This window comes from Monodelphis domestica, chromosome 5, assembly GCF_027887165.1.
Source record: "Monodelphis domestica isolate mMonDom1 chromosome 5, mMonDom1.pri, whole genome shotgun sequence".
Classification (NCBI taxonomy): Eukaryota; Metazoa; Chordata; class Mammalia; order Didelphimorphia; family Didelphidae; genus Monodelphis; species Monodelphis domestica.
In genome coordinates, this window is record NC_077231.1 from 206196575 (window position 1) to 206223455 (window position 26881).

Consider the following 26881-nt stretch of genomic DNA (forward strand, 5'->3'; position numbering starts at 1 on the left):
AATTTAATCTTTTTTTTTTGGACTGTTGTCAATATTTTGAATATTAGTAGTTGTATTTGTTTTGTTACCTTAAAATAGTGGTTCCCAAAGTTTTTTGCAATGACAACAAAAAGTTCTATCGTAATTCCCAAGGAAATTTAATAAACTTCATATAATCTTTTAGAATTATTTTTAAGTGCTTATAACAACTACAATGATGACTTTTGTTCCCCTCAAAGCTTCAGATTAAAATTCACATGATATAATTATAAAATTTCATTTTACCTATAGTTATCAAAACTATAAAATTATAAACTGCAATTATTAAATTATTACTAATATTTTATTTGAGATATTCCATAAGAATTAAAAGAATTATTTCAGCAAGATTTCATATGCTTATCATTATCAGTAAGACTTTATATTAAATTTCTTTATTTTGCAAATTTTTGGAATACTAACATTTAATTGTTTAAAATTATTACTCAAATTTATAAAGAGCTAAATCAATTGTACAAAAAATCAAGCCATTCCCCAATTGATAAATGGGCAAGGGACATGGATAGGCAGTTTTCAGATAAAGAAATCAGAACTATTAATAAGCACATGAAGAAGTGTTCTAAATCTCTTATAATCAGAGAGATGCAAATCAAAACAACTCTGAGGTATCACTTCACACTTAGCAGATTTTGCTAACATGACAGTTATGGAAAGTAATGAATGCTGGAGGGGATGTGGCAAAGTAGGGACATTAATTCATTGCTGGTGGAGTTGTGAACTGATCCAGCCATTCTGGAGGGCAATTTGGAACTATGCCCAAAGGGCGATAAAAGAATGTCTGCCCTTTGATCCAGCCATAGCACTGCTGGGTTTGTACCCCAAAGAGATAATGGACAAAAAGACTTGTACAAAAATATTCATAGCTGCGCTCTTTGTGGTGGCCAAAAATTGGAAAATGAGGGGATGCCCATCAATTGGGGAATGGCTGAACAAATTGTGGTATATTTGGTGATGGAACACTATTGTGCTCAAAGGAATAATAAAGTAGAGGAATTCCATGGAGACTGGAACAACCTCCAGGAAGTGATGCAGAGCGAGAGGAGCAGAACCAGGAGAACATTGTACACAGAGACTGATACGTTGTGGTACAATCGAAGGTAATGGACTTCTCCATTAGTGGCAATGCAATGTCCCAGAACAATCTGCAGGGATCTAAAAAACACTATCCACAAGCAGAGGACAAACTGAGGGAGTAAAAACACCGAGGAAAAGCAACAGCCTGACTACAGCGGTTGAGGGGACATGACAGAGGAGAGACTCTAAACGAACACTCTAATGCAAATATCAACAACATGGCAATGTGTTCGAATCAAAAACACATGTGATACCCAGTGGAATCACGCATCGGCTACGGGGGGGTGGGAGGGAGGAAAAGAAAATGATCTTTGTTTTTAATGAATAATGCATGGAAATGATCAAATAAAATACTATAAAATTAAAAAAATTATGAGCAATTTTACATTTTCTTTCATATTGAGTCTTAACATGTTAAAAAACACACAGCTATAAAATTACATAGCAAACCAGCAGCAATATCCATACTTAACTTTCTTTGAGGAACCCTGTGTCCTTCAGATACATTTACATTGATTTCTGAATAATCATACTGGAAATGTTTCTTAAGTACTTTCCCCTTTTCAAATGACCACATCGTTGTGTCTTGGTGAAGTGAGATCAGAGTGCCTGGAATCACTTTTGAGCATAGTGCAACCATCTCATGAGTGTGAAGTGACTTCTTGCTTATTCCACCTCTAAGTTAGTACTGCAGCTTTATTCTAGAACTGGACATTGCTAACTTATTCTTTCTTATTCTAGCCGAATCTTAAGATCTGAGAGGAAAGAATAGAAACCCCTAAAGCTAGTGTGTACAACCCCGGAATCAACCTCTTAAGGAAAATGGAACAAGGTGGCTCAGGCCCTGGTGGTCTCTCTGCACTGGCCTCCCACTACAACTTCCCTCCCACCATTACTACTCTCACTCCTACTATTTCAGCCCTGAATTTAATTTCATCTGGCTGATTTCTCCAAAGTAGATAAAGGTGTTCCCACATTTGGTCCTCCAGAAAGGCCTGAAAATTGTGCTGTTTCTAAGCTCTGCTCACTTGGGAGAAGCCCCCTGACCAGGAGGAGTTATACTCCCTCCCTAGGGTCTGCTTCTCCTGGATGTCTGCTAAGCTGCGGCACAGATGGGAAGATGATGAGCCTATGCATTAAAATAAATATTGGTCAAAGCTGATGAGGTCCATATCTTTAGAAAAGAGTAGGAAAAAATACTTCAGAGTTTCTCCCAGAAAGAAGCTTTCTATCTTATCTCTTGGTTGTGGGTTGCTAGAATTCTGGACATTATTGATGGAAGAAAAACTTCCTGCAGGGACCCTTGTATATTTGTTGAAGTTCTATAAAATCTTCCAACCCCATGCTGGTATTTTTTGTCACCAGTAAACTGACATAGGCAGAAGAGGTTCTCTGTTGTCTCAGGTCACAGCAGATTATGCCTCTCTAAAGACTATACTGCCATATCTTTATGGCCTTTCTGGGGAAGAATGTTGGTATACACAATCCCTGGCCTCAGGCCAATCTCTGTCTCATGATATAGCTGGTAATGAGTTTCCATGGGAACTTTGGCCAGTTCTATGTGATTGACAGTTGGTTTAATATGAACTCCAAGAGCTCAGAGTATCAGACAAGAAGTGTACCAGGTGATCCATTTTGGCCCTGAAACAGCCCTGAGCAAGCTTTCTGGGCTCAGATTTCCTAAGTAGGTACCTTTTGGCCCTTCTGTATCATTCATACACTCTTGGGAATTTCTCATCTTTTCTTTCCTCCCCGGATTCATTGCTTCAGCAAATATTCATAGGAATTTTCATCTTAGGCACCTAGAGTATAGACTTCCAGGTGAGTAAAGAGACCACTGTTGGTATTGATAAACATGGGAACCAGAGCATCATTTATTTAGATATTTATTTGTGGGGGGGAATTCATCTTTAAATATTAAAATTTCCTTTGATTTCCAATGAACTACTAGAACTTTATTAGTAGGTGCCACAATGCAAATTTCTCATAGTAGCCTTTTAAAGAGCTTATGCTTTACAAAAATAATGAGGAATGACAAGGAAAACTGGAGAAGAAAGAAATAAAAGAAGAGCAGAGATGAGAGGAAAGCAAAAGAAGAGAGCTTGAAATTAGAGATGAGAGATAAGGAAAGGATGAACAATTCTGTTTTACTTGGCTTTGTAAGGCCTGACTTCAGAGCTAATAGATAGCTGTCCCTGGGCTTCCAAGAGAGTGATCAGAATCTTGCTATTGGATAAATCTTTTATGTCTTGAAGGCCTTCTTTTTTAAAGCACTTGACAAAAAGTAGACTCTTGATTGTCTGATCCAAATTGTAACCTTATGAACTATCTCATCTTGAGAGATCATTGTTCATGTTTTTCAACACATCAGTTGTAGAAGAGCTAGGTAACACATTGAAGTCTTCCCTTTTTTAGTTTAAAATTTTTAAAACATATTTTAGATTTCCATCGAAGAACTTTGGTCATTGATTTGCTGAATATCGTTTCAGATACATAGCTGGCCTACCTTCTTTTCAGGTTATTCATATCCTTAAGAATAACTTATACTTGTACAAGAATATTCACAGCAGTGCTCTTTGTGGTGGCAAAAAATTGGAAAATGAGGGGATGCCCTTCCATTGGGGAATGGCTGAACAAATTGTGTTATATGTTGGTGATGGAATACTATTGTGCTAAAAGGAATAATAAAGTGGAGGAATTCCATGGAGACTGGAACAACCTCCAGGAAGTGATGCAGAGTGAAAGGAGCAGAACCAGAACATTGTACACAGAGACTGATACATTGTGGTACAATCGAAGGTGATGGACTTCTCCATTAGTGTCAATGCAATGTCCCTGAACAATCTGCAGGGATCTAAAAAACACTATCCACAAGCAGAGGACAAACTGGGAGTAAAAACACCGAGGAAAGGCAACTGCTAGACTATAGGGGTTGAGGGGATATGACTGAGGAGAGACTCTAAATGAACACTATAATGCAAATACCAAAAACATGGAAATGGGTTCAGATCAAGGACACATGTGATACGAGTGGAATCATGCATTGGCTATGGGAGGGGTGGCGGGAGGTGGGGGGAGGAAAAGAAAATGATCTTTTTTTCCCAATGAATAATGTTTGAAAATGACCAAATAAAATAATGTTTAAAAGGAAAAAAAAAAGAATGACTTACGTCTACACGTTGTCACTGATAACATTTCAGCCCACTTGTAGCCACTGGGCATTTTTCAATTATTTATGGAGCTATTTGCCATTTTACTTTTTCCAAGACCTTAAGTATGCTATGATTCACAGATACATAGCTGGGAATTTGTTACTATTCATTAACATTAAATGGACTTTTTCAGCAGTGAGTGGTTTTGGATCATGGAAAACACTGCATTTTCTTAAAAATGATCTATTATTTTCTTCTGTCAATTCTGGACTCCCTTGTAATGCATGTCTGTAGTGGCATTTAATTATATTGATAGATTAATTGAGCAGTCTTCTTTTTCAGGTAGGCATCATAGTTTGAGGTAGCTAGGTGGCACAGTGGATAGAATGCTGGCTCTGAAGCCAGCAAGATTCCTTTTCCTGAGTTCAAATCTGGTCTTGGACATTTAGTAGGTGGGTGACACTGGGCAAATTACTTAACCCTGTTTGCCTCACTTTCCTCATCTGTCAAATGAACTGGAGAAGAAAATGGCAAAGCACTCCAATATCTTGCCAAGAAAACCAAATGGGATCATGAGGTTAAACACGATTGGAATTATTGAACAACAGCAGCCATTATTTGGGTAGTTTATTTTCTTTTTTACTTCCTTTATTTTCCTGAGGTTGATAGTTATTTAGCCCAGTCTCTTTCAATGAAGAGATTTCTAATGATCTAGGGTTTAGTATGATGAGCAAAATGTTAGCTGCCAACAAAAATGTGTAGGGCACACAATTAGGGCACATCCATTTCATCTGCATGATTGTATTGACTTAAGGGAAGTTCACAATAATGATCCTTTCTAGTGCCAGTACCCTCATTGTAGAGAAAAAGGGAAAGTTGGACATTACTCTATTAAATAAATTACATTTACAAAATTAAGTTCCTTTCCCCATTGCTTTTCTTGGAAATTTTTATTCCTCCTAAACCAAATTTTCAGAAAGTCCTTTTTTTAAACCCTTATTTGTTATAAAATAAACAAATTATCTGGATTGTCTCTTTTGACTAATGTATATAAATGCAATTCTTTGTGGCTCATAAAGCCGTGTTTATATGAGGGATGCTTGACGTAATCCTCCAGCACAACTCCTGACTACCAAGGACAGGAAGGACCGAGACAAGCATAAATTAAGAAATTACTATGTTCCAAGCACTGTGCTAAATTCTTGATGAATGTTATCTCATTTGATCCCCCCAAAAGCCCCTGGATGTGTATGCTATTATTATCCCCATCTTATAGTTGAGGAAACTGAGTCAGGTAGAGGTTAAGTGACTTGCTTAGGGTCACTCAGCCAATTAAGATCTTCCTGTCTCTAGGTCTAGTGCCTTATCCACTGTACCTCCCTCGAAAAGTAAAAATTCAGATATTTCCAAAATAAAGGTTTGTGAATAGGAGAATAGGATGACTATAGAGTCAACACTGACTTAAGCTACGTGGTTAAGGGGTGCCTTTTGGTCATTCCTCTTTTGAAAGGAGAAGTGTGTGATACACTAGTTAGGAAGAATGCCTCATGCAAAGAACAGTAGTAACAGATGAGGAAAGAGTAAGAGCTAGACCGTAGCATGCTGGAATAGCAGTCCACCGCAGGACATGGGATAATGTTGAAGCCAGTGCTGAAGTCTGCCTCTTTCTATTCCTTGTAGCTCTCTCATGAAAGATGCTTCCCCAGTTCCTCTGATTGACATCACAAACCTGCCAACACCTCGAAAGTTTCTGGATACATCTCAGTTTGGTACTCCTGGCTGCTCGACTGGTACGTAGCTCATTTTCCAATTACTCATCTTTTTTTGTGTGTGTTTTAGTTTCTTCACATACTTTTTTCCCCCTTTCATTTCCATTCTCTGTAATTGCATGTGAATTATCTACTTCTCTAATCTATATGGCAATATCCTTATTGGTAAAAATCCATTTTGGGGAACAACAATGGGATTTTCCATAATTCAATCAATCAGTATGAATGTTTTAAGGGTTTAATGCTAGGATGTGGGAATACAGACTCAAAAATGAAATGGTCTAGACTCTCAAGGAGCCCACATTCTAATGAGGGAGATAACACGTGTATATAAAATATATATACAAAACATATATAAAATAAATATGAAGTGATTTTGGGAGGGAGTGAATTAGCAACTAGGCGAATCTGGAAAGGCTTCATATAAGAGGTGATACTTATACTTGATGTGATTCTTTTTTTTTTTTTTTAATTTTTAAAATTTGATTTAGTCAATTTAGAACATTATTCCTTGGTTACAAGAATCATGTTCTCTCCCTCCCTCCTCTACCCCCACCCTTTCCGTAGCCCACATACAATTCCACTGGGTTTACATGTGTCCTTGATCAGAACCCATTTCCATGTTTTTGATGTTTGCACTAGGATGATCATTTAGAGTCTCCATCCCCAGTCATATCCCCTTCGACCCATGTCATTAAGCAGTTGTTTTTCTTTTGTGTTTCTACGCCCACAGTGTTTCCTCTGAATGTGGATAGTGTTCTTTCTCGTAAATCCCTCAGAATTGCTCAGGATCACTGCACTGTCAGTAATGGAGAAGTCCATTACATTCAATTGTACCGCAGTATATCAGTCTCTGTGTACAATGTTCTCCTGGTTCTGCTCCTTTCGCTCTGCATCACTTCCTGGAGGTTGTTCCAGTCCCCATGGAATTCCTCCAATTCATTATTCCTTTGAGCACAACATATAGCACAATTTGTTCAGCCATTCTCCAATTGAAGGGCATCCCCTTATTCTCCAATTTTTTGCTACCACAAAGAGCGCAGCTATGAATTTTCATGTATATGTATTTTCCCTTCTTATCTCTTTGGGTTACAAACCCAGCAGTGCTATGGCTGGATCAAAGGGCAGACAGTCTTTTATCGCCCTTTGGGCATAATTGCAAATTGCCCTCCAGAATGGTTGGATCAATTCACAATTCCACTAGCAGTGCATTAATGTCCCAATTTTGCCACATCCCCTCCAGTATTCATTACTTTCCGTGACTGTCATGTTAGCCAATCTGCTAGGTGTGAGGTGTTACCTCAGATTTGTTTTTATTTGCATCACTGATTATAAGAGATTTAGAACACTTTTTCATGTGCTTATTAATAGTTTTGATTTCTTTACCTGAAAATTGCCTATTCATGTCCCTTGCCCATTTATCAATTGGAGAATGGCTTGATTTTTTATACAATTGATTTAGCTCTTTGTAAATTTGAGTAAGTAGACCTTTGTCAGAGGTTTTTGTTATGAAGATTATTTCCCAGTTTGTTACTTCCCTTCTAGTTTTGGTTGCATTGGTTTTGTTTGTACAAAAACTTTTTAATTTGATGTAATCAAAATTATTTATTTTACATTTTGTGATTTTTTTCTAACTCTTGCTTGGTTTTAAAATCTTTCCTTTCCCAAAGATCTAACATGCATACTATTCTGTTTTCACTTAATTTACCTATAGTTTCCTTCTTTATGTTCAAGTCATTTACCCATTTTGAGTTTATCTTGGTGTAGGGTGTGAGATGTTGATCTAAACCTAATCTCTCCCATATTGTCTTCTAATTTTCCCAGCAGTTTTTATTAAGTAGTGGATTTTTGTTCCAAAAGCTGGGATGTTTGGGTTTGGTATGCTAAGCCACCTTCCTTCACATTTTTTTTCCATTATTTCCCTGGATATCCTTGACCTTTTGTTCTTCCAAATGAACTTTGTTATGGTTTTTTCTAATTCAGTAAAAAAGATTTTTGGTAGTTCGATGGCTATGGCACTAAGTAAGTAAATAGGTTTGGGTAGATAGATTCCCAAGTATTTTATATTGTCTAGGGTGATTTTAAATGGAATTTCTCTTTCTAATTCTTGCTGCTGTGATATGTTGGGACTATATAGAAATGCTGATGACTTATGTGGCTTTATTTTGTATCCTGCAACTTTGCTAAAGATTGTTGATTATTTCAACTAGATTTCTAGTTGATTCTCTAGGATTCTTTAAGTAGACCATCATATCATCTGCAAAGAGTAATAGTGTGGTCACTTCGTTGCCAATTTAATACCTTCAATTTCTTTTTCTTCTCTAATTGCTACTGCTAGTGTTTCTAGTGCAATGTTAAATAATAAAGGATGATAATGGCTATCCTTGTTTCACTCCTGATCTTATTGGGAAAGTTTCTAGTTTATCCCCATTGCAGATTATTTTGGCTGATGGTTTTAGATAGATACTATTTATTATTTTTAGGAAAGACCCTTCTATTCCTATACTTTCTAGTGTTTTTAATAGGAATGAGTGTTATATTTTGTCAAAGGCTTTTTCTGCATATATTGAGATAATCATGTGATTTTTGTTGGTTTGCTTGTTGATATGGTTAATTATGTGGATGTTTTTCCTGATATTGAACCATCCTTGCATTCCTGGTATAAATCCTACCTGATCATAGTGAATAACCTTTCTGATCACTTGCTGGAGTCTTTTTGCTAGTATTCTATTTAAGATTTTTGCATCTATGTTCATTAAGGAGATTGGTCTTTAGTTTTTTTTCTCCGTTTTTGACCTGCCTGACTTTGGAATCAGTACCATATTTGTGTCATAAAAGGAATTTGGTAGAACTCCCTCTTTGCTTATTATGTCAAATAGTTTGTATAATATTGAGATTAGTTGTTCTTTGAATGCCTGATAGAATTCATATGTGAATCCATTAGGCCCTGGTGATTTTTTCTTAGGAAGTTCTTTGATGGCTTGTTCAATTTCTTTTTCTGATATGGGATTATTTAAGAATTCTATTTCTTCTTCTGTTAATCTAGGTAATTTATATTTTTGTAAATATTCACCCGAATCACCTAGATTGCCATATTTGTTGCCATATAATTGGGCAAAATAAATTTTAATGATTGTCTTAATTTCCTCTTCATTGGAGGTGAGGCCTTCCTTTTCTTCTGGGATACTGTTAATTTGATTTTCTTCTTTCCTTTTTTTTATTAGATTGACCAGTACTTTGTCTATTTTGTTTGTTTTTCTAAATACCAGTTTCTAGTCTTATTTATTAGTTCAATAGTTCTTTCACTTTAGATTTTATTAATTTCTCCCTTAATTTTATGATCTCTAATTTAGTTTTCACCTGGGGATTTTCTCTTTCAAGTTTTTTGATTTGCATGTCCAATTCATTGACCTCTGCCTTCCCTAATTTGTTAATATATAAACTCAAGGATATAAATTTCCCCCTGAGTACTGCTTTGGCTGCATCCCATAGATTTTGAAAGGATGTCTCATCATTGTCATTTTCTTCAATGAAATTATTAATTGTTTCTATGATTTGTTCTATAACTAACCAATTTTGGAGAATCATATAATTTAATTTTCAATTAGTTTTTGATTTGTCTCTCCATGTACCTTTACTGATCATTATTTTTATTGCGTTATGATCAGAAAAGGTTTCATTTATTATTTTTGCTTTTCTGCATGTGTTTGCCATGTTTTTATGCCCTAGTACATGGTCAATCTTTGTGAATGTATCATGTGCTGCTGAAAAGAATATGTATTCCGTTTTGGCCCTAATTATTTTTCTCCATATAAATAACTCCAATTATTATTATTAACTCTATTTTTTCCAAGATTTCATTCACGTCTCTTACCTCTTATTCATTTTTAAATTTGATTTATCTAAATTTGATAGTGGTAAGTTCAGCTCTCCCACTAGTATAGTTTTACTGTCTTATTTCCTCCTTCAAATCCACTAGTTTGTCCTTTAGAAATCTGTATGCTATACCATTTGATGCATACATGTTGATTAATGATATTTACTCCTTGTCTAAAATGCCTTTTATCAAGATGTAGTTACCTTCCCTATCCCTTTTAATCAGATCTATTTTTACTTTGGCTTTCTCACATATCATGATTGCAATTTCTACCTTCTTTCTATCAATTGAGGCCCAATAGGTTTTGCTCCAACCTTTAATTCTAACCCTGTGAGTGTCTACCCGCCTCGTGTGTTTCTTTCAGACAACATATGGTAGGATTTTGATTTCTAATCCGCTATGCTATTTGTTTTCATTTTATGGGTTACTTTATCCCATTCACGTTCAAAGTTATGATTGCCACTTGTGTATTCCCCAGCATTTTGATATCCTTTCCTAGTTCTGTCCTTTGCTATATCCTTTTAAACCAGTGGTTTGCTTTTAATCAGTCCCCCCAATCCCTGCCCTTAATAAGCTTCCCTTTCTTCCCCCTCGCTTTTTGTCACTTTCTTATTTTTTTAGGGTCTGTTAAGTTCTCTCCCCCCTCTCTTTTCCTCCCTTTTTGTACTCTGTGACCCCCTACCTCCCTTAGTTTTCCCTTCTTACATTCCCTTTTTCCCTTTAGGGTAAGATAGAATTCAGTACCCCAATGCATCTAAATGCTCTTCCCTCTCAGAGTTGATTTCACTGAGAGTAAGGTTTAAGTATTAACTATTAGCCCTCTCTTCTTCTTTTTCTTATAAGAGTATTCTTCCCCTCCCTTTCCCATATGTGTCTTTGTCTGATAAAGATTATCCTATTTATTTTATTTCTTCAAGTATCTCTTGGTACCATCTTCAATTCCCCCCCAACCCTTTTTCTTTTTTTGCATATCATCTCATAGCCCTTAATGCCCCAATCTTTTCCTATGAGTGATTCTTCTAATTACCATAATAATGAATACAATTTTTGAGAGTTACAAATAACATTTTCCACATATATTAATGTATGTAATTTGATCTAATTGTAGCCCTTGAAGAGAGTTTGAATAAAAAAGAAAAAAAAAACATTTTCCCCTTTTCCCTCTCTTTCTCATTTACCTTTTCATGTTCCTCTTGATCTTTGTGTTTGGATATCAAACTTTCCACTTATTTATATACTTGGAAATCTTCTATTTTGTTGAATGCCCATACTTTCCCCTGGAAGTATATAGTCAGTTTTGATGGATAGGTGGTCCTTGGTTTAAGACTCAATTCTCTTGCCTTTCTGAATATCATATTCCAAGCCTTGCGGTCCTTTAGTGTGGAAGCTGCCAGATCTTGTGTAATCCTGATTGGTGCTCCTTGATATCTGAATTGTCTGTTTTTGGCTTCTCGTAAAAATTTTTCCTTAGCTTGGAAGCTCTTGAATTTGGCAATTATATTTCTGGGAGTTGTCTTTTGAGGATTTAGTATAGAGGGTGTTCCATGAACTCTTTCAATGCCTATTTTTCCCCCTTGTTCAAGAACATCAGGGCAGGGTTTTTTTTGGATAATTTCTTGTACAATGATGTCAAGATTTCTGTTTTTTTTCTGGATTTTCAGTTAGACCAATGATTCTCATTGTCTCTTCATGCTCTTTTTTCCTGATCTGTCAACTTTTCAGTGAGATATTTTATGTTTGCTTCTATTTTGTCAGTCTTTTGACTTTGCTTTATTAATTCTTGCTGTTTTGCAAGATCATTGACTTCTAATTGCCTAATTCTGGTCTTTATGAACTGGTTTTCCTTTTCAGTTTGGTCTATCCTGCTTTTTGTGGCTTCCAGCTGTTTCTCCAATTGGGAGTTCTTGTCCTTTAAACTGTTATTTTCTTTTTTGAACTTTCCCCCACTTTTATTGCCAGGTTTCCATCTTTTTGATAAGCTCCAGTTTAAATTCTTCAAGAGTTTGTGGGCAATTTCCATTTTTTGGGGAAGGTTTTGGTGCACTTATTTGTATTTACTCTTCTATTTCCTCTGTAGCCTGGGTTTTTCCTCCATAAAAGCAGGCTCAACCCCTTCTTGTTTTTCTTGGTGTTGGGAAGTTGTTTTTCCTGGTCACTGTTTGCCATTATGGTGGTGGTTTCTCCTTCCCTTTCCAGTTAGAAATCTGAGTGAGATGGGCAGTCGAGTCTCTGAAGCTTCCACTGTTTCCTGCCCCTCTCTGTGCTATCTCCCTGCCGGTGAGTACGATCTGAGCTCCTCCGCCTGCTGGGACCTCAGGTCTAGCTGCTCTCAGGGGTAGGTCCTTGGTGGTCTCAGCTAGCTGCCAAGGATTCAGAGGTGGCTTTCACTTTCTCCAGAGGCGCCCCTCGCTCACTCACTGATTCTAGTGCATGCTGGCTCTGACTCTGGCTCCGTAGGTGGTGTGGGGGAAGTGGATCAGCTCATGTTTTGGTGGAAGCTTTTTCACCACCTTATGGAGTGGAAATGCCCAAATCCCACATACCTTCAATGCTGAGCCCTAATGTAGAGTCCCTTTGTTCATATGAATTTGTGCTGTTTTTTTTTTTGTTTTTGTTTTTTGTCTTTTTGAAGTAGTCTGTATCGGTAGGTGGTGAGGAGAGGAAGAATCCTGTGTCTAGACTGCTGCTATATTTAACACTTGATGTGATTCTTGAAGCAAGTAAGAGATCCTAAAGAGTGATAGGTATAGAAGTAGGGCATTCCAGGTATGGTGGACAGACAGTTCAAAAGCTTGCAAAGACCGTCATGTTTGAGGAACAGCTGTAAGACCAGTTTGACTGGCATGTAGAATATAAGAAGGGGAATTAATGATAATGAAACTGTTAAGGTTGATCCGAGTCAGGTAATGGAGGGCTTTAGTTATTTTAATTCCATTCAGCATTTCTCAATTATTATTGCTAGTCTCCATTAAAGTTCTATTTGAATGACCTCTTTGTGACCCAGAGAAGTGGTTTGTGGTTCTTTAAAGCGAGGCCAACAGATTGCATGTTTTGGGAAGTCTTGCCAAGCTTAAAGCATGTAAGTGTGGTCCTCCTGTGCATGCCGGCAGCATTCTAAGATGGTATAGGTTTTTGGCCAAAATAACTCACAAAGACTGCCCATTCAAGCTTAGCAGTGGCAGGAGTCCCCACAAGAATAAAATCACAAACTACTGAACTCTCTGTAATAATAGTAATTGGAGGCATAATAACTCATAGGCATTGCTTTTTGTGTTTATTGTATTCATTATCCCTTTTAAGTCTCATAATGGCACTGTGGGGCAATACTACTACTCCCATTTTATAGATGAGGAAGTTGATGCTCACAGGTTTTAAATGACTGACTTGTAGTCACACAGTAAATGAGGGAAGCATGATTCAAGTCCTGGAAGATCCAAGGCTTTGAGTCCAGCACTCTCTATATTCCGTTGTGTGCTAGGTGTGTGTGTGTATGAGAGAGAGAGAGAGAAAGAGAGAGACTAGTTTTGCCTTCAAGGAGCTTCCAGTTAAGTAGAATGGTAAATTTTAAATGAGATTATGGTATTTCTTGAAAATTCAAGAGAAACAAACCATTTTTGTGCACGTGTGTGTGTGTGTGTGTGCATGTTTGCATGCACATACATAACTGCCGGCTTTTATTTAAGTTGAGATTGATTGCTGTTTGGATATCATTTTTCTTATAAAGAGATGTTCATTGCTAAAGAGTTGATCACAGAGGCAGCTAGGTGGCACAGTAGATACAGCAAAGGACTTGACATCAGGAAGACATGAATTCAAGTCCTACTTCAAACTTTTACTTTCTCTGTGATCTTGAACAATTTACTTGGCTTCTTTAAGCTTTAGTTTTTTCACTTGTAAAATGGGGATAATAAAAGCATTTGCCTCATAGAGTTGTAAGGTTCAAATATGATAACATTTAAAATACTTTGCAAACTTTATAGTTCTATCCACATATTAGCTGTTGTTATTTTTAAAAATAGTTCAGTTAAAGACAAGTGGTTAGAATTCTTTAGATAGATCAGAGGAATTAAAGGTAAAACTCAGATCTGGCTTGTATTTCATTTTATAGGGAAGCTAAGTCTGATACCATGGAGGATGGAATTTGAAAAAAGTTCAATATTAGTTTGGAAGCACTGATGCATATGTGCATGCAGCTTCCAGTTTGCTGAATGAAATGCATTCTAAAACTTAGCAATAGATCAGTTTTTGGAAAATTGGTATATATTTCTCCATTGAGTCTTAGATGGTTAAATCCCCAGGCCATTTCACAAAAATTTTCCCTATAAAATGTTGCAGGTTTTATTTCGTAATAGTTTTATCATAGAGGCTAACTACCATGTATAACTATGTTTCCTTGGGGAAGTGAATTCAGAGTTAAATATTGGGAAAGCTGAAATACATCTTTTCTTACCTGGAAGTTGTGCTGTTGTCCTCAAGGAAAAAGTGTCTGTCCCCTTATACCTACCAAAATGTGGATGGGTGGAATTTTTAGCTTCCAAACCCACTGCAGCCTCTATAGCCTGGATTGGGGCAGGTTTGAAAGGTAAGGAGCTTGGAGTAGGGAGTGGGATAGTGAGAATAGATTCAAATGGCTAATGAGATGAGCACAAAACTGTATGTAAAAATATTGAGGCATTACTGGTAGATACCAGCACAAAGAAAGACATAAAAGTAGGTTTGCCTTAATATGTTTGAGAGACAAGGAATAAACTCATTTTACTGGTGTTGTGATTCATGTAGGATAGTAATGAGTGAGAAGATTGGAAAGGTAAGTTGGGGAAGGCTTTAAGACCTGTTCAAGGAATTTTTCTTCTTAGTGAAGAGCGTTTAAAGATTTTTGAGCAGATTTATGAAATGATAAAAGTGATATTTCTAGATGATTAGTCTCCTGGGTTTGTCAATATACCAAGATATAGTGAGGGGAGGATGGAGATAATATGGGACTACTTAAGAGGCTTTTGTTGTTGTCCAGGGACTAGATAAGGGTCTGGATTAGGTTGGAGTAAAATTGAAAGAGAATGAATATTGTGAGATTGTGAGATTGTGAGATTAGATTAGACTCAATTAGATTTGAGTACTGATTTGATATGGGGAGAGAGGGAATTATATGAACAGGTAGTAGTAGCTTTCAAGAGTGGATGATTACAAAACAACTCTGAGGTACCACTTCACACCTAGCAGATTAGGTAACATGACAGCAAAGGAAAGTAAATATTGGAGGGGATGTGGCAAAATTGGGACATTAATGCATTGCTGGTGGAACTGTGAATTGATTCAACCATTCTGGAAGGCTATTTGGAACTATGTCCAAAGGGCTTTAAAAGACTTTCTGCCCTTTGATCTAGCCATACCAATTCTGGGTTTGTATCCCAAAGAGATAATAAGGAAAAAGACTTGTACAAGAATATTCATAGCTGCACTCTTTGTGGTGGCAAAAAATTGGAAAATGAGGGGATGCCCTTCCATTGGGGAATGGCTGAACAAATTGTGGTATCTGTTGGTGATGAAATACTATTGTGCTAAAAGGAATAATAAAGTGGAGGAATTCCATGGGAACTGGAACAACCTCCAGGAATTGATACAGAGTGAGAGGAGCAGAACCAGGAGAACACTGTACACAGAGAAGAATACACTGTGGCACAATCAAATGTAATGGACTTCTCTACTAGCAGCAATGCAATGATCCAGGACAATTCTGAGGGACTAATGAGAAAGAACAGTATCCACATTCAGAGGAAGTTCTGTGGGAGTAGAAACACAGAAGAAAAACAATTGCTCAATTGCAAGAGTCGATGGGGATATGACTGGGGATGTAGACTCTAAAAGATCTATCTCCCTAGTGCAAATAATAATATGGAAAAAGCTCTTGATGAATGACACATGTAAAACCCAGTAGAATTGCTCATTGGCTATGGGAGGGGTGAAAAGAGGAGAGGAAAAGAAGATGAATCATGTAACCATGGAAAAATATTCAAAATTAATTGATTAAATAAATAAAGTTAAAAAAAAAAGAGTAGTTGATTCACATGAAAAGAAATAAGCCAGGGTGAAGTATTGGTTTTATTTACTAATATTTTTAACCCACACCTTATGTTCTTAGAATCAAGATTAAATATCAGTTCTAAAGGAGAAGAGTGGTAAGGACTAGGCAATTGGGTTTAAGTGACTTGCTCAGGGTCACATAGCTAGGAAGTGTCTGATATTATATTTGAACCAAGGTCCTCCTGACTTTAGGCCTAGTTTTCTATCTACTGTGCTACTCATTTGCCCTTGAAGTATTATTAATTTTAGTGGAAGATGATGAGTTTGAATTTGCTTTAAAGTTAAGTGACAATGGAAAATCTAAGTGGAAATGGCTAGTAGGCATTTGAGGGTGCAGGACTGGTGTCTGGCAGAGTTGTTAGGGACAAAGAGATAGAATTGAAAATCAGAAGCCAAGAGAAATAGTTGAGGTCTTGAGTTCCTTGAAGAGGGGTGATAAAATAGGAACAGAGGGCCAAGGAATAAGCCTTGGAAAAGATCCTCATTCATATACAAGAAGGAGAAGAAAGTTACTGGATTACAAATTTAGAGAGAGAGAACCTTGTAAATCATTGAGTCTGTCCCCTTCATATTACAGATGAGAAAACCATGGCCCAGAGAAGTTGTGACTCTAGGGAGGTCACCCAGCTAGTAAGAGGTAGAGGTGAAATATGAATTCTGTTCTTCTGACCCTAAATGTCACCCTCTCCCTGTGATAAAAGAGCTTGAGAGGTAGAACAAGAGCCCAGAGTATCAGAAAGTATGTGTGTGTGGTCTACTGGGTCTAAAACTAGAAACCAGGCAAGGAAAACAAAAATGAGGCTGGTGGTGCCTTTGGGGAGGGAAGTTTCCTCTTAGGTGCTAGAACTAGACATCAGATTTCAGCCTGAGGGAATGATGAAGAAGAGACCAAGTAGTGAAGGAATGGAAGCAACTGAAATGGTCTCCCTTTGAAAGGAAGAAGAAAAATACAGTGGGAGGTATAAGGGGCAACTGAGTCAAGACAAGGTTTTTCCAGAGGTGGGCACACAGGCATGGAGCAAAGTAGAGAATAAAAAGAACAGCATGTGTCCCAATTTGAGTAACAGAAATGAAAAGCCACCAACAGGAGACCAAATTGTAAATATCTGGGAAAATGTGAAAATGTCATTGAATGAAACATTCTCCTGTGGTGGCAGAATGAAGTCACAATACTGGGCATTTTTGCTTCATTGCTTTTCTTTGTTACAAGATTACAATTAAACCCAAAGAAGGGTTTATTTAATCTGGAGAAGGAAAGTATCCCTCCCAACTCCCTGAATAATTATGATTTAGAGATAAAAGGCATCAATTAAATGTGTATTTTTTTTAAAAGAAGAGGAAGACAGGCATAGACAAACCTCTCATACCATACAACAAGATAAAATCAAAATATATACTTGAGCTAGAAATAAAGGGGGGACACCATAAACAAATTGGGGAACATAGAAAAATGTACCTGTGAGACTCTGGATAAGAGAAAAATTTATGACCAAATAAGACATACAGAATATTATCAAAAATGAGATGAATAATTTTAATTACATTAAATTAAAAAGTTTCAGTACAAACAAAACTAATATAACCGAGATTAGAAGAGAAATAATTTGGTGAAAAAATTTTATAGCAACTGCCTTTGACAAAGACCTCATTTCTCAAATATGTAGAGAATTGAGCCAAATTTACAAGAATATAAAGCATTCCATGATTGATTAATTGTCAATGGATATGAATAGGTAGTTCTAAGTTAAAGAAATTAAAAACTAGTTGTAGTCATATAAAAAAAAATGCTCCAAATAACTGTTGGTTAGAGAAATGCAAATTAAAACAACTGTTGAGATACCACCTCACACCTATCAGAACGTCTCATATGATCAAAAAGGAAAGTGATAAATGATGAAAGTGATATGGAAAAATTTGGATTCTGATGTGCTGTTGGGACTGTAAACTGATACAGCCATTCTAGAGAACAATATGGAAACATGTCTAAAAGGCCATGAAACTATTCATACCCTTTTATCCAGCAATATTACTACTGTGTCTGTATCCCAAAGAGATTAGAGAGGGGAAAAGAACCTACTCGTATAAAAATATTTTTAGTGGATCTTTTTGTAGTGGGAAAGAATTGGAAACTGAGAGGATTTCCATCAATTGGAGAATAACTGAACAAGTTCTGGTGTATAGTTGTAATGTTTTGTAAGGAATGATGAAAAGGTTGAGTTCAGAAAAACCTAGAAAGACATTATGAACTGATGTAAAGTGAAATGAGCAGAATCAGAAGAACAGTATATACACTAAAAGAAATTTTGTACAATGGTCAGCTTTGAAGAGTGAAACTATTATTAGCAAAACAAGGTTCTAAGATGACCACAAGGGACTCATGATAAAAAAATGCTTTGCACAGCCAAAGAAGGAACTGTTGGAATCTGAATACACATCAAATTACACAATCCTTCACTTTATTTCTTTCTTGAGTTTTTTTTTTAGTCATATGTATGATATGGGTTTTCAGGAGAATATGGAACTATGTATTATTGCATGAAAGAACTGATATAATATAATAAGACTGTTTATTGTCCCTGGAAGCAGGAAAGAGCGGAGAGAATCTGAATCACAAAGTATCAGAAAACAATTGTCAAAAATTGTTTTTACATGTAGATGAAAAAATAAAATTCAATAAAAAAATCTAGTAAAAAAAGTAAGTATAAAACTAATGAGTACTAAGAGAATTTGACTTGAAAGAATAGTCTTGGAGGAGTAAAGAGAGGATGGAATTGTAAAGGAGTTAACCCTAAAATAGTGAGTGGACAAGGCTTTATGTGGTCAAAAGGTAAGGAAGAAAGGGAATAGAGAACAAATGTGAAGACAGCTTGTATCTATGGTAATAATATTTTCATAGTCCTATATAATGCCTTCTGTGAGTAATGCATTCAATGATCCAGTATTTCAAGATAACATTTTATTAAGCCTCTTAAAGCTTAATTTTAAAAAGGTTATGATGCCTTGGGCAAAAAAAAGTGTGTGTCTTGAATCCAAATGAAATTCTAAAAAATTGATTCTTTGTGTATGTATGTTTCTTCTATTGACTTGCATTAATGTACCGTTCTGTACATTCCTTGAATACCTCTCCTATTACAAAGCTCTGAAGGTATTTTCATCCGCAAAGGAACACTTTGAGTGTTTCATTTTTACAGTGTTGGAGAAAATATTGTCATTATATCATGTATAGATCTCAGAGAAGCGTATACAGAAGCAAAACTGCAAAATAATTCTATATAGAGACTTTACATTATTCGGTTCTTTTACTGTCAGAAAGTATAATTGAATAAAATGACAGCCTTCTTTTTGGCTATTTCCTAATAAGTAACTTTGTTAAAATATTTTGAACTAACTAGTTCTTTAAAAAAAAATTATGTAATTTTAAAAGGATTGTTTTTGCCGCTGTTCCTGTAATCACAAAAAGTATTATGCCATATGGTGGAGTTTATTCCATTCTTTGCAATTTTGTAGTTTTAGAATTAGGCCAGAGATCCAGTTTTAAATTTAAATACCCTCTCTCTGCCTTAGGTTGGTATTCACAGTTGTTACACTGATGTCTTTTTCTAATAAAGATCCCCACATTATAGCTGAGACAGGTCATCAATTATACACATTGCCAAGCCGAGGCAAATGATGCTGCTTAAACAATCTAAAAAAACTGCCAAGTGGAATCAAAAGTTCTTATTGTTGATGAAGAAATAATTAGGGAGCATTGCAAATGAAAAGTGCTTTAGGAATACCAAAAATCAAATGATAGTAGTGGCAATAACAGAATGGTTGTATTTTTACCTTACCCAATGCGGCTTCTTTTCTCTTTTGATGGGAAATTTTTCTTTCAAACTTCAGAATTGCGGTTAATTTTGATTCTTTTGGTTGAAATCATGATCATTCTGTGACTAGCAATCTGTTTTCCCTTTATCATAAAAGTCTCTAAGAGCTTAAAATGTCATTTGCACAGTCCTGGGGGGCCATAGTGGAAGTCATCTGTAGAGCTATGTAAAATAAATTCCTTATTTTCCAAGAGACATCTGCTTTGCAGACTGGTGTTTCTGGCTTTTTCTTTGAGGGATAGAAAGAGGAGGTGGTGAAAAAATATAAAAGAAAGCTAAAAAATTTTCAGTATGGCTCATGCTCTGCCTTGAACTTTCTTCACATAGCACTATGTTTGGATTAGAGCCTCTGAAACTGAAGCAAGTGAAAACTTTCATCACATTCCTAGACTTTAGGACCCTATTAATCTGCATCACCTCATCAAAGAGGATTAGTGCCAACAAAAGGGTATAATTTGGAATGCCATAAATCATATAAGGTACTGTGTAAAATTTTACTGGGTACATGTACAGTCATGGGACTAATGAAATGTACCATGATAAATGGCAGCAATTTGGTATCATTTTCAGTAGTGAAGAATAAGCCTACAAGGCATATTCATGAGTATTGTACAAGGTAGTCCAGTAAGTATCTGCTCTTACAAGCTGGACTTTAACAAGCAGTCTTAAAAATTTCCTCTTCAGAGTGTGAAAGAGTAGACATGAGGATGTCATCCATAACCAGGGACATTTTTATGAGAAATCTTCCATCTGGGTATCCTAAGACAGAATGACTCTTGTAGGCTATTATGAATTAAATTAAAATCTTGATTGTAAGAGAAAGGCTCTTTTTCATATGCCTTATTCTGTTCAGAGTTCCAAGAAAGACTTTTCATTGAGAGTAACCACTTCATTCAGTTATCAAGGCTTATTCTTGCATTGTCTTGTCAAACGTGTTTATAATGCAAGGGGGAAACCACTGTCTAATTTAGATAGGGTAATTCAAATATAAACTGGTTAGAAAGAATGGAAAAGTGTGGGGAGAAAGCCAATAATAGTAGCAATTTGTTGGTTTAAATCTTTGGACCCACAATATATTTTTTCATTTGGCAAACTGCCTTTGAAACGTTTAAACTGAGCAATTACTCCCAGGGCACACTGGCATTTCATTTGTGTTTTCTTTATTCATTTTATTCAAACTCCTGTTGGGATTGCTGTGAATATGACTATAATGAAACTGGAGGCCTTGTGTCTTTTCTCTTTGGTTTTGGCAAAGGTTAAGCAATAATAAAACCTTTAGAGAACACAAATCAAATGACTTGTTACAGTGCTTATTTAACTGTCTCCTTTCACAGCTGTTATCTTGACTTACATTTTATTTCATAAGGCCTTGCTCTAAGATGGGATTTCTATCTTCTGAATTTTTGGTCCAAGATGCTTAAGGGTCCCTTCATGTAGGAGAGAGAATATGTCCTCACACCACTGGGGAGATGAAATTTGTCATCTTGACTATCTGGCATAGGATTGGAAGCGAGGAGAAGTCTTGGTGATGACTTATTAGAGCTACTTCCATTCTCATGCCAGAGGTGCTCTGGCATGTTCAGTTTGCCTGTTTCTGCATTGACTGCTACTGTTCTTAGACCATTCTTTGCCTTCTGTCCTGTTTGAGAATTCTACCAGTCAGGTAGAGACAGGTTGGAGGAATATGAGACAATAGAATGTTAGAATAGTCTCCCTTTCAACCATTTTGTATATTATTCCCTCCCACACATTCTGTGATACAGATGAATTGGTCTTCTTGTTCTTTATCAAAGTACACCTTTGAGCCTGGGCAGTATTTGCCCCAACTGGCCCCTTCTCTGCCATGCATCCAGTCCTCCCTCTGAGCCTTAGAATCCCTGGTCTTTCCTGGCACTCTCAGTCTGCTTTTGTCTTTTTAGCCTCAAGGCCCAGTTCCCTTCCTGGCCCAAAGTAGGTTTTTAATGAATGCTTATTAATTGAATATTGTTAAGAGAGAATTTTTTATTATGTTTTACTTTTAGTATCTCCTGAGAGAATATTTGAGCCTCACTTTAATGCTGAATTCAGAGTACCTGTTTCTATTGAAACCTTGTAAAGGTACCACAGGTAGCTGTGAGGTTCAGTGGAAAGAACCCCAAATAGAAGTTCTGAGGACCAGGTTCAGTCCTTTATGTCTTACTCATTTCCCCAGTGCCCTTTGCCAAGTCACTTAATCTTTTTGGGCCTGTTTCCTCTTTTATAAAATGAGATAGTTGGATTAGGATAACCCTGAGGGTCCTTTACTTTAGATTTTTGATTGTCTATTCCATGGCTTTTCTAAACTTAATATTTTCCCACAACCCCAGAAACAGCCATCTTTTTTTGTTTTAAACCTTTACCTTCTGTCTTAAAATGATAATAAATATCTCTTCTAAGCCAGAAGAGCAGTGAGCATGTCTTGCCCAAGGTCACATAGCCAGGAAGCGTTGTGACAAGGAAATCACTTTAAAAGACTGATATATATATTAATTTAAGGTCGCCAAGGAATTCAGCTATGTAATTCCTAAATGAAAACTCAAGTCAGCAGTCAACCTTTTATGGAGTTTTTAATTATAAACAGGAGGAAGAAAGGTATTAGAGAGAGAAAGAGACACAGAGAGAGAGATAGAAGGGAATAGGGCTTAGATACCCCCTCTGTTTAGGCTGGGCCAAAAGGCCCAAGCCCTTAGATAGCAGAGGCAAAGAAAACAGATCAGTCCCTATCACTCACGTGACCAAAATGGAGAAACAGTCTCAGGGGCCTCCACCTCCAGCTTCCTTCAGAGCAAGCTTCTCAGAGCACAACCTCTCAGAGCAAAACCTCTCCAACCACCCTAGTCCTCAGACCCCGCTATCTTTAAGGAAACCATCCAAGTTCTCTCCCCTCAGTTCTCACATCTACCAATCACTGTCCATGTCTTCCCTGTGCCAATGGTGGCTCTAGCTTAACCCAGGACCGCCCAGAGGTCTGTGGCTTTGCACATGTCTGTTGAAGGTCATATTCTCAAATAATTAAATCTTGATCCTTTGCTGCAGCCCTTCCTAAATCCTGTTACCCTGAGTAGGGTGGAGATTGGAAGTTCCAAGACCTGGTTCTGTCATTCCAAGTATCTCTATTGTATCAATTCTAAAATCAATCATGACTCAAAGAACTTCCTGTTCTATGCTTAAGCATAGGTCAAAGCCCTTTCCATTGTTCAGCAAAAGGTTTCTGTCCTAAAGTAATCTTAAGTAGGGAGGAGAAGGAACCTCCCATGCCAATGGGGTTCACATTCCAATAGAGTTCCCACTATCAGTAAGAAATTCTTCAAGTATGAAATTTCCCAATGGTGAAATTTCCAACATTTATAAGTCTAAGAAATTTTAAGGTTTACAGCGTCTGATATCCCATTTGAAACTCGGTCCATAGTAGGCTTTTAATACATGTTTACGCATTGAGGTAGCCTTATAGATGATCTTTATGAGAAGGTATCTTTAATATTGTGGGAGGCCAAACTATCCTGAAGGTGATCCTTGATTTCTTCCCTTTATTCCTAAACTGCCATTCTATAGTCAATAGTGTTCCAATTTGAATCCATATCTTTTGGCTACAAGACTTTTCCTCTCTCCATTATGCCACTTAGTAACTTCATAACTGAATTATAAAGAGGCTGTCCAGAAAACTGAGGTAGCCCTGGCAGGCCCTCTGACCTCACAAGGACACAGTCACTGATGGTTCAATTAGGTTTGGAGCTCCTCCTTTCAGTTGTATTCCTGTCCATTTTACTTTCATTTTCATTTTTGCATTCATGAGCAGGCTGGGGTCTGCTTAGAATGTCTGATTTAGGAAATTGCAAGAGGGAAAGCACAGGTGTTGCCAGTAAGACATAGGCCTTTATTGTAAGACTCTTTTATTTAATACTAGATTTTAGACTCAGGGAGGTCAGGGCTTGTCCTCGGTTGTGTCCCTCACCTCGCACCCAGTACTTTGTACATCTTAGGTGCCTGTTCCATATTGAATGTTTTCATTTGAATTGAAACCCAGATCTCTCTACCATCACTGAATCATTCTATAAGTAGAAAGTGGTTCCAGAGTACAGTGTGATAAAACTCTTTTCATGTAAAGCTTATGTCCTCTTTCCCTTGAGGAGAGGGAATAATTTGTCCCAGATAGGTTTGTTATTGCTCTCTTGTCTGAAGCTCTTTGTGAGCTTTTTTGTATGGCCATGTCCTTTGTCCCTCCCTCTTTGAATCACCAGAATCAGGTGAGCAAAGATCTCTTTCAGTCTCTCTCTCAGGCATCCTTCACAGTAACAGTAATAATAACAAAAATAATACATCTGACATTCATGCTGTACTGAAGGTTTGGAAAATGCTTTATCCTCACAATAACCTTGTGAGGTAGATGAAATTGTAGCAGCACAGAGAGATCAAATGACTTGCCCAGAGTCACACAGAGTAGACGTCTGTGCTGTGAATCTTAAAACTGCTCAGGTGCTACCTTAGAAGATTTGGTTAAGCTATTCCCTTATTGTAACAAATGGAGGTACTTGATCAGGAATGTATTGGGAATTTTAACATTACTCCACCCATACTTAGGCATCCTTTAGGGGAAGATAAAGTTGTAAACTCCTGATGGAACAATGAAAAAGTCCCCAACTCACACTTACAGTAAAGCTAGAACCTTTAGCTGGGTCTTTTTTAGATCTAATACAAAAGGGTGCTAAGTACCTATAAAGGTTAAATTAATCACTAAAAGGTCAAGCAACTTAGGAAGGGCAAGCTTAGCAAAGAGATGTGAAATACTCAGAAGATATAATCTAATCAGAGAAGGTGATAACAAAAGAAGATGTGAACTAAGAATGGTCAGTCCTGGGGAAAACGTCTACTGTGATTGGTAGATGTGAAAATATCGGGGAGGTGACACAAGAGAAAATTTCTTTAAAAGGAAGGAGAGTTTGAAATTGGTTCAGTTTGGGAGTTCGCCGTGGAGAGAGGAGTTTGGAGTTAGCTTGGAGGAGCTGGGTCTCTGAACTCAGTTCAGGAGTTGAGGATTTCAGTGAAGGACTGGAGTTTTGCTTTAGGATGATCTTGTGGTGAGTGATTAAAGACTGACTAGTCTCTCTTAAAGCTCAGGCCTAGGCCATTTGGGCTAGGCCCTTCATACTATTTACTCTCTACTCTCTCTCTCGCTTTCCTTAATTCCTTCATTTGTATTAATTAAAATCTCCATAAAACCCAGGTGACTTGGGTATTTTCATATTTGGGAATTTTTCCCATGGCGACCACTTATTTTTGATTTAAATCAAGACACTAAAAATTATCTTTACAGTTTTGGCAATTCACAGTCTTGAAACCCACATTTTTGCGGTTACAGTGCTTGGATTCAAACTCAGATCTTTCTTACTCCTAGTCCTGTACTCCAGTGGCTATGCCACAGACCTCTGTCAAGCTGGTGAAACATTCTCAGAATAATTTTTTTACTGCATAAAACAAAAATTCTTAAAAAGAAGCCAATTCTATTATAATAGTCATTGAGAAACTTGAAAACAAACTCAGAGACAGTGAGGTCCTACTGGCTTTCCTCTATCCATTTCTGTGCTTTACCTTTTCTTCTCCCACCTCAGAGAGGAGATTGAAGCTATCACAACACCATTCTAGAGAGCCTGGAGGCCTATTGTTCTAGAAACATCCTTCTTCTATGTTCCTTTTGTCCTGTCCCTCAGATGCCCACTGCTCCCCTTTCCAAACCCTGCGTACCCACCTGGCAATGACAACCTTGCCCTAACCTCATTTCCCATTCTCCTGCTTCTCTGTATTTGTGCATACACTCCCAGGAACATTTCCTTCTTCAAGTGTGATACAGCAACCAACACATTGTTGTGATGGTATAGCAGCTAGAGCATTGGTCTGTGAGTCAGAAAGACCTAAGTTCATATTCAGCTTCAGACATTTACTAGCTGCCCAACCTTGAGCATGTCAGGTAATCTTTGGCTGCCTTACTTTCCTCATGTATAAAATGAGCATCATAAAAGCACCCATTTCCTGAGGTTTTCATGAGGATCAAATGATATTCTCTCTCTCTCTCTCTCTCTCTCTCTCTCTCTCTCTCTCTCTCTCTCTCTCTCTCTCTCTCTCTCTCTCTCTCTCTCTTCTTTCAAACCCTTACCTTCCATCTTGGAATCAATACTATGTTTGATTCCAAGGCAGAAGAGTGGTAAGGGCTAGGCAATGGGGGGTCAAGTGACTTGCCCAGGGTCACACAGCTGGGAATTGTTTGGGGTCAGATTTGAACCTGGTACTTCCCATCTCTAGGCCTGGCTCTCAATCCACTGAGCCACCCAGCTGCCCCCAAAATAATATTTTAAAAGCACTTAGCACAGAGCTTAGCACATAGTAAGCACTTAATAAATTCTCCTTCCATTCCTTTCTTAAGGGGTCATGCTGTGTTAGAAGAGCTATAATTAATGGCCCTGCCAGGGTTCTGCAGGCTATGGATGCAGGTATAAATGGACCCCAAGACATGATACATTTGGCACATGATATATACAGGCCAAGGGTAAATGTTTCTTTGGATTGGGAAGCAACAAATGGGAAAGGGAAAAAACAAAAAGTTCTAGAAGTACTGGTGGAGGCCCACAACCATAGAGATCACATGTTCTCTAGGGGTGAACTTTTGGAGAATTTACTTACAGGGACATACCTATGTATTTGAGACATTAGAAGTTACTCATTGAATGGATTTCAACTCCTTTCTCATTCCCCTCAGTAAATAGCTTAGTTTTTATAATCTTGTGTCTTATGGCTGTAAAAGGGGTAGCAAAGAATTAGAAAGTGCTTATTGATTAGCAACTGACGAATAGAATTCAGAAAAACATGGGAAGATTTGGATGAACTAATGCAGATTGACATAAATGGAACCAAGAGATGAATGAATACAATGTAAATGCTCTAAATTTAAATCACTAAAAGAGATCAAGCTCCGAGTAATGGAAAAACCAGCCAAGGTTCTAAAGAAGAGTTTAA

General features: G+C 37.2%; 1 protein-coding gene across 1 annotated transcript in view; it reads left to right on the forward strand.

Moving 5' to 3' along the window:
• The window catches only part of EXOC4 (exocyst complex component 4), a 940142-nt gene that overhangs the window by 90585 nt on the left and 822676 nt on the right, over positions 1 to 26881 (forward strand). Inside the window, exon 5 of the mRNA XM_001367316.5 lies at positions 5946 to 6055. Within this exon, the coding sequence (XP_001367353.2) occupies positions 5946 to 6055 (110 nt within the window). The remainder of the gene's footprint in view (positions 1 to 5945; positions 6056 to 26881) is intronic.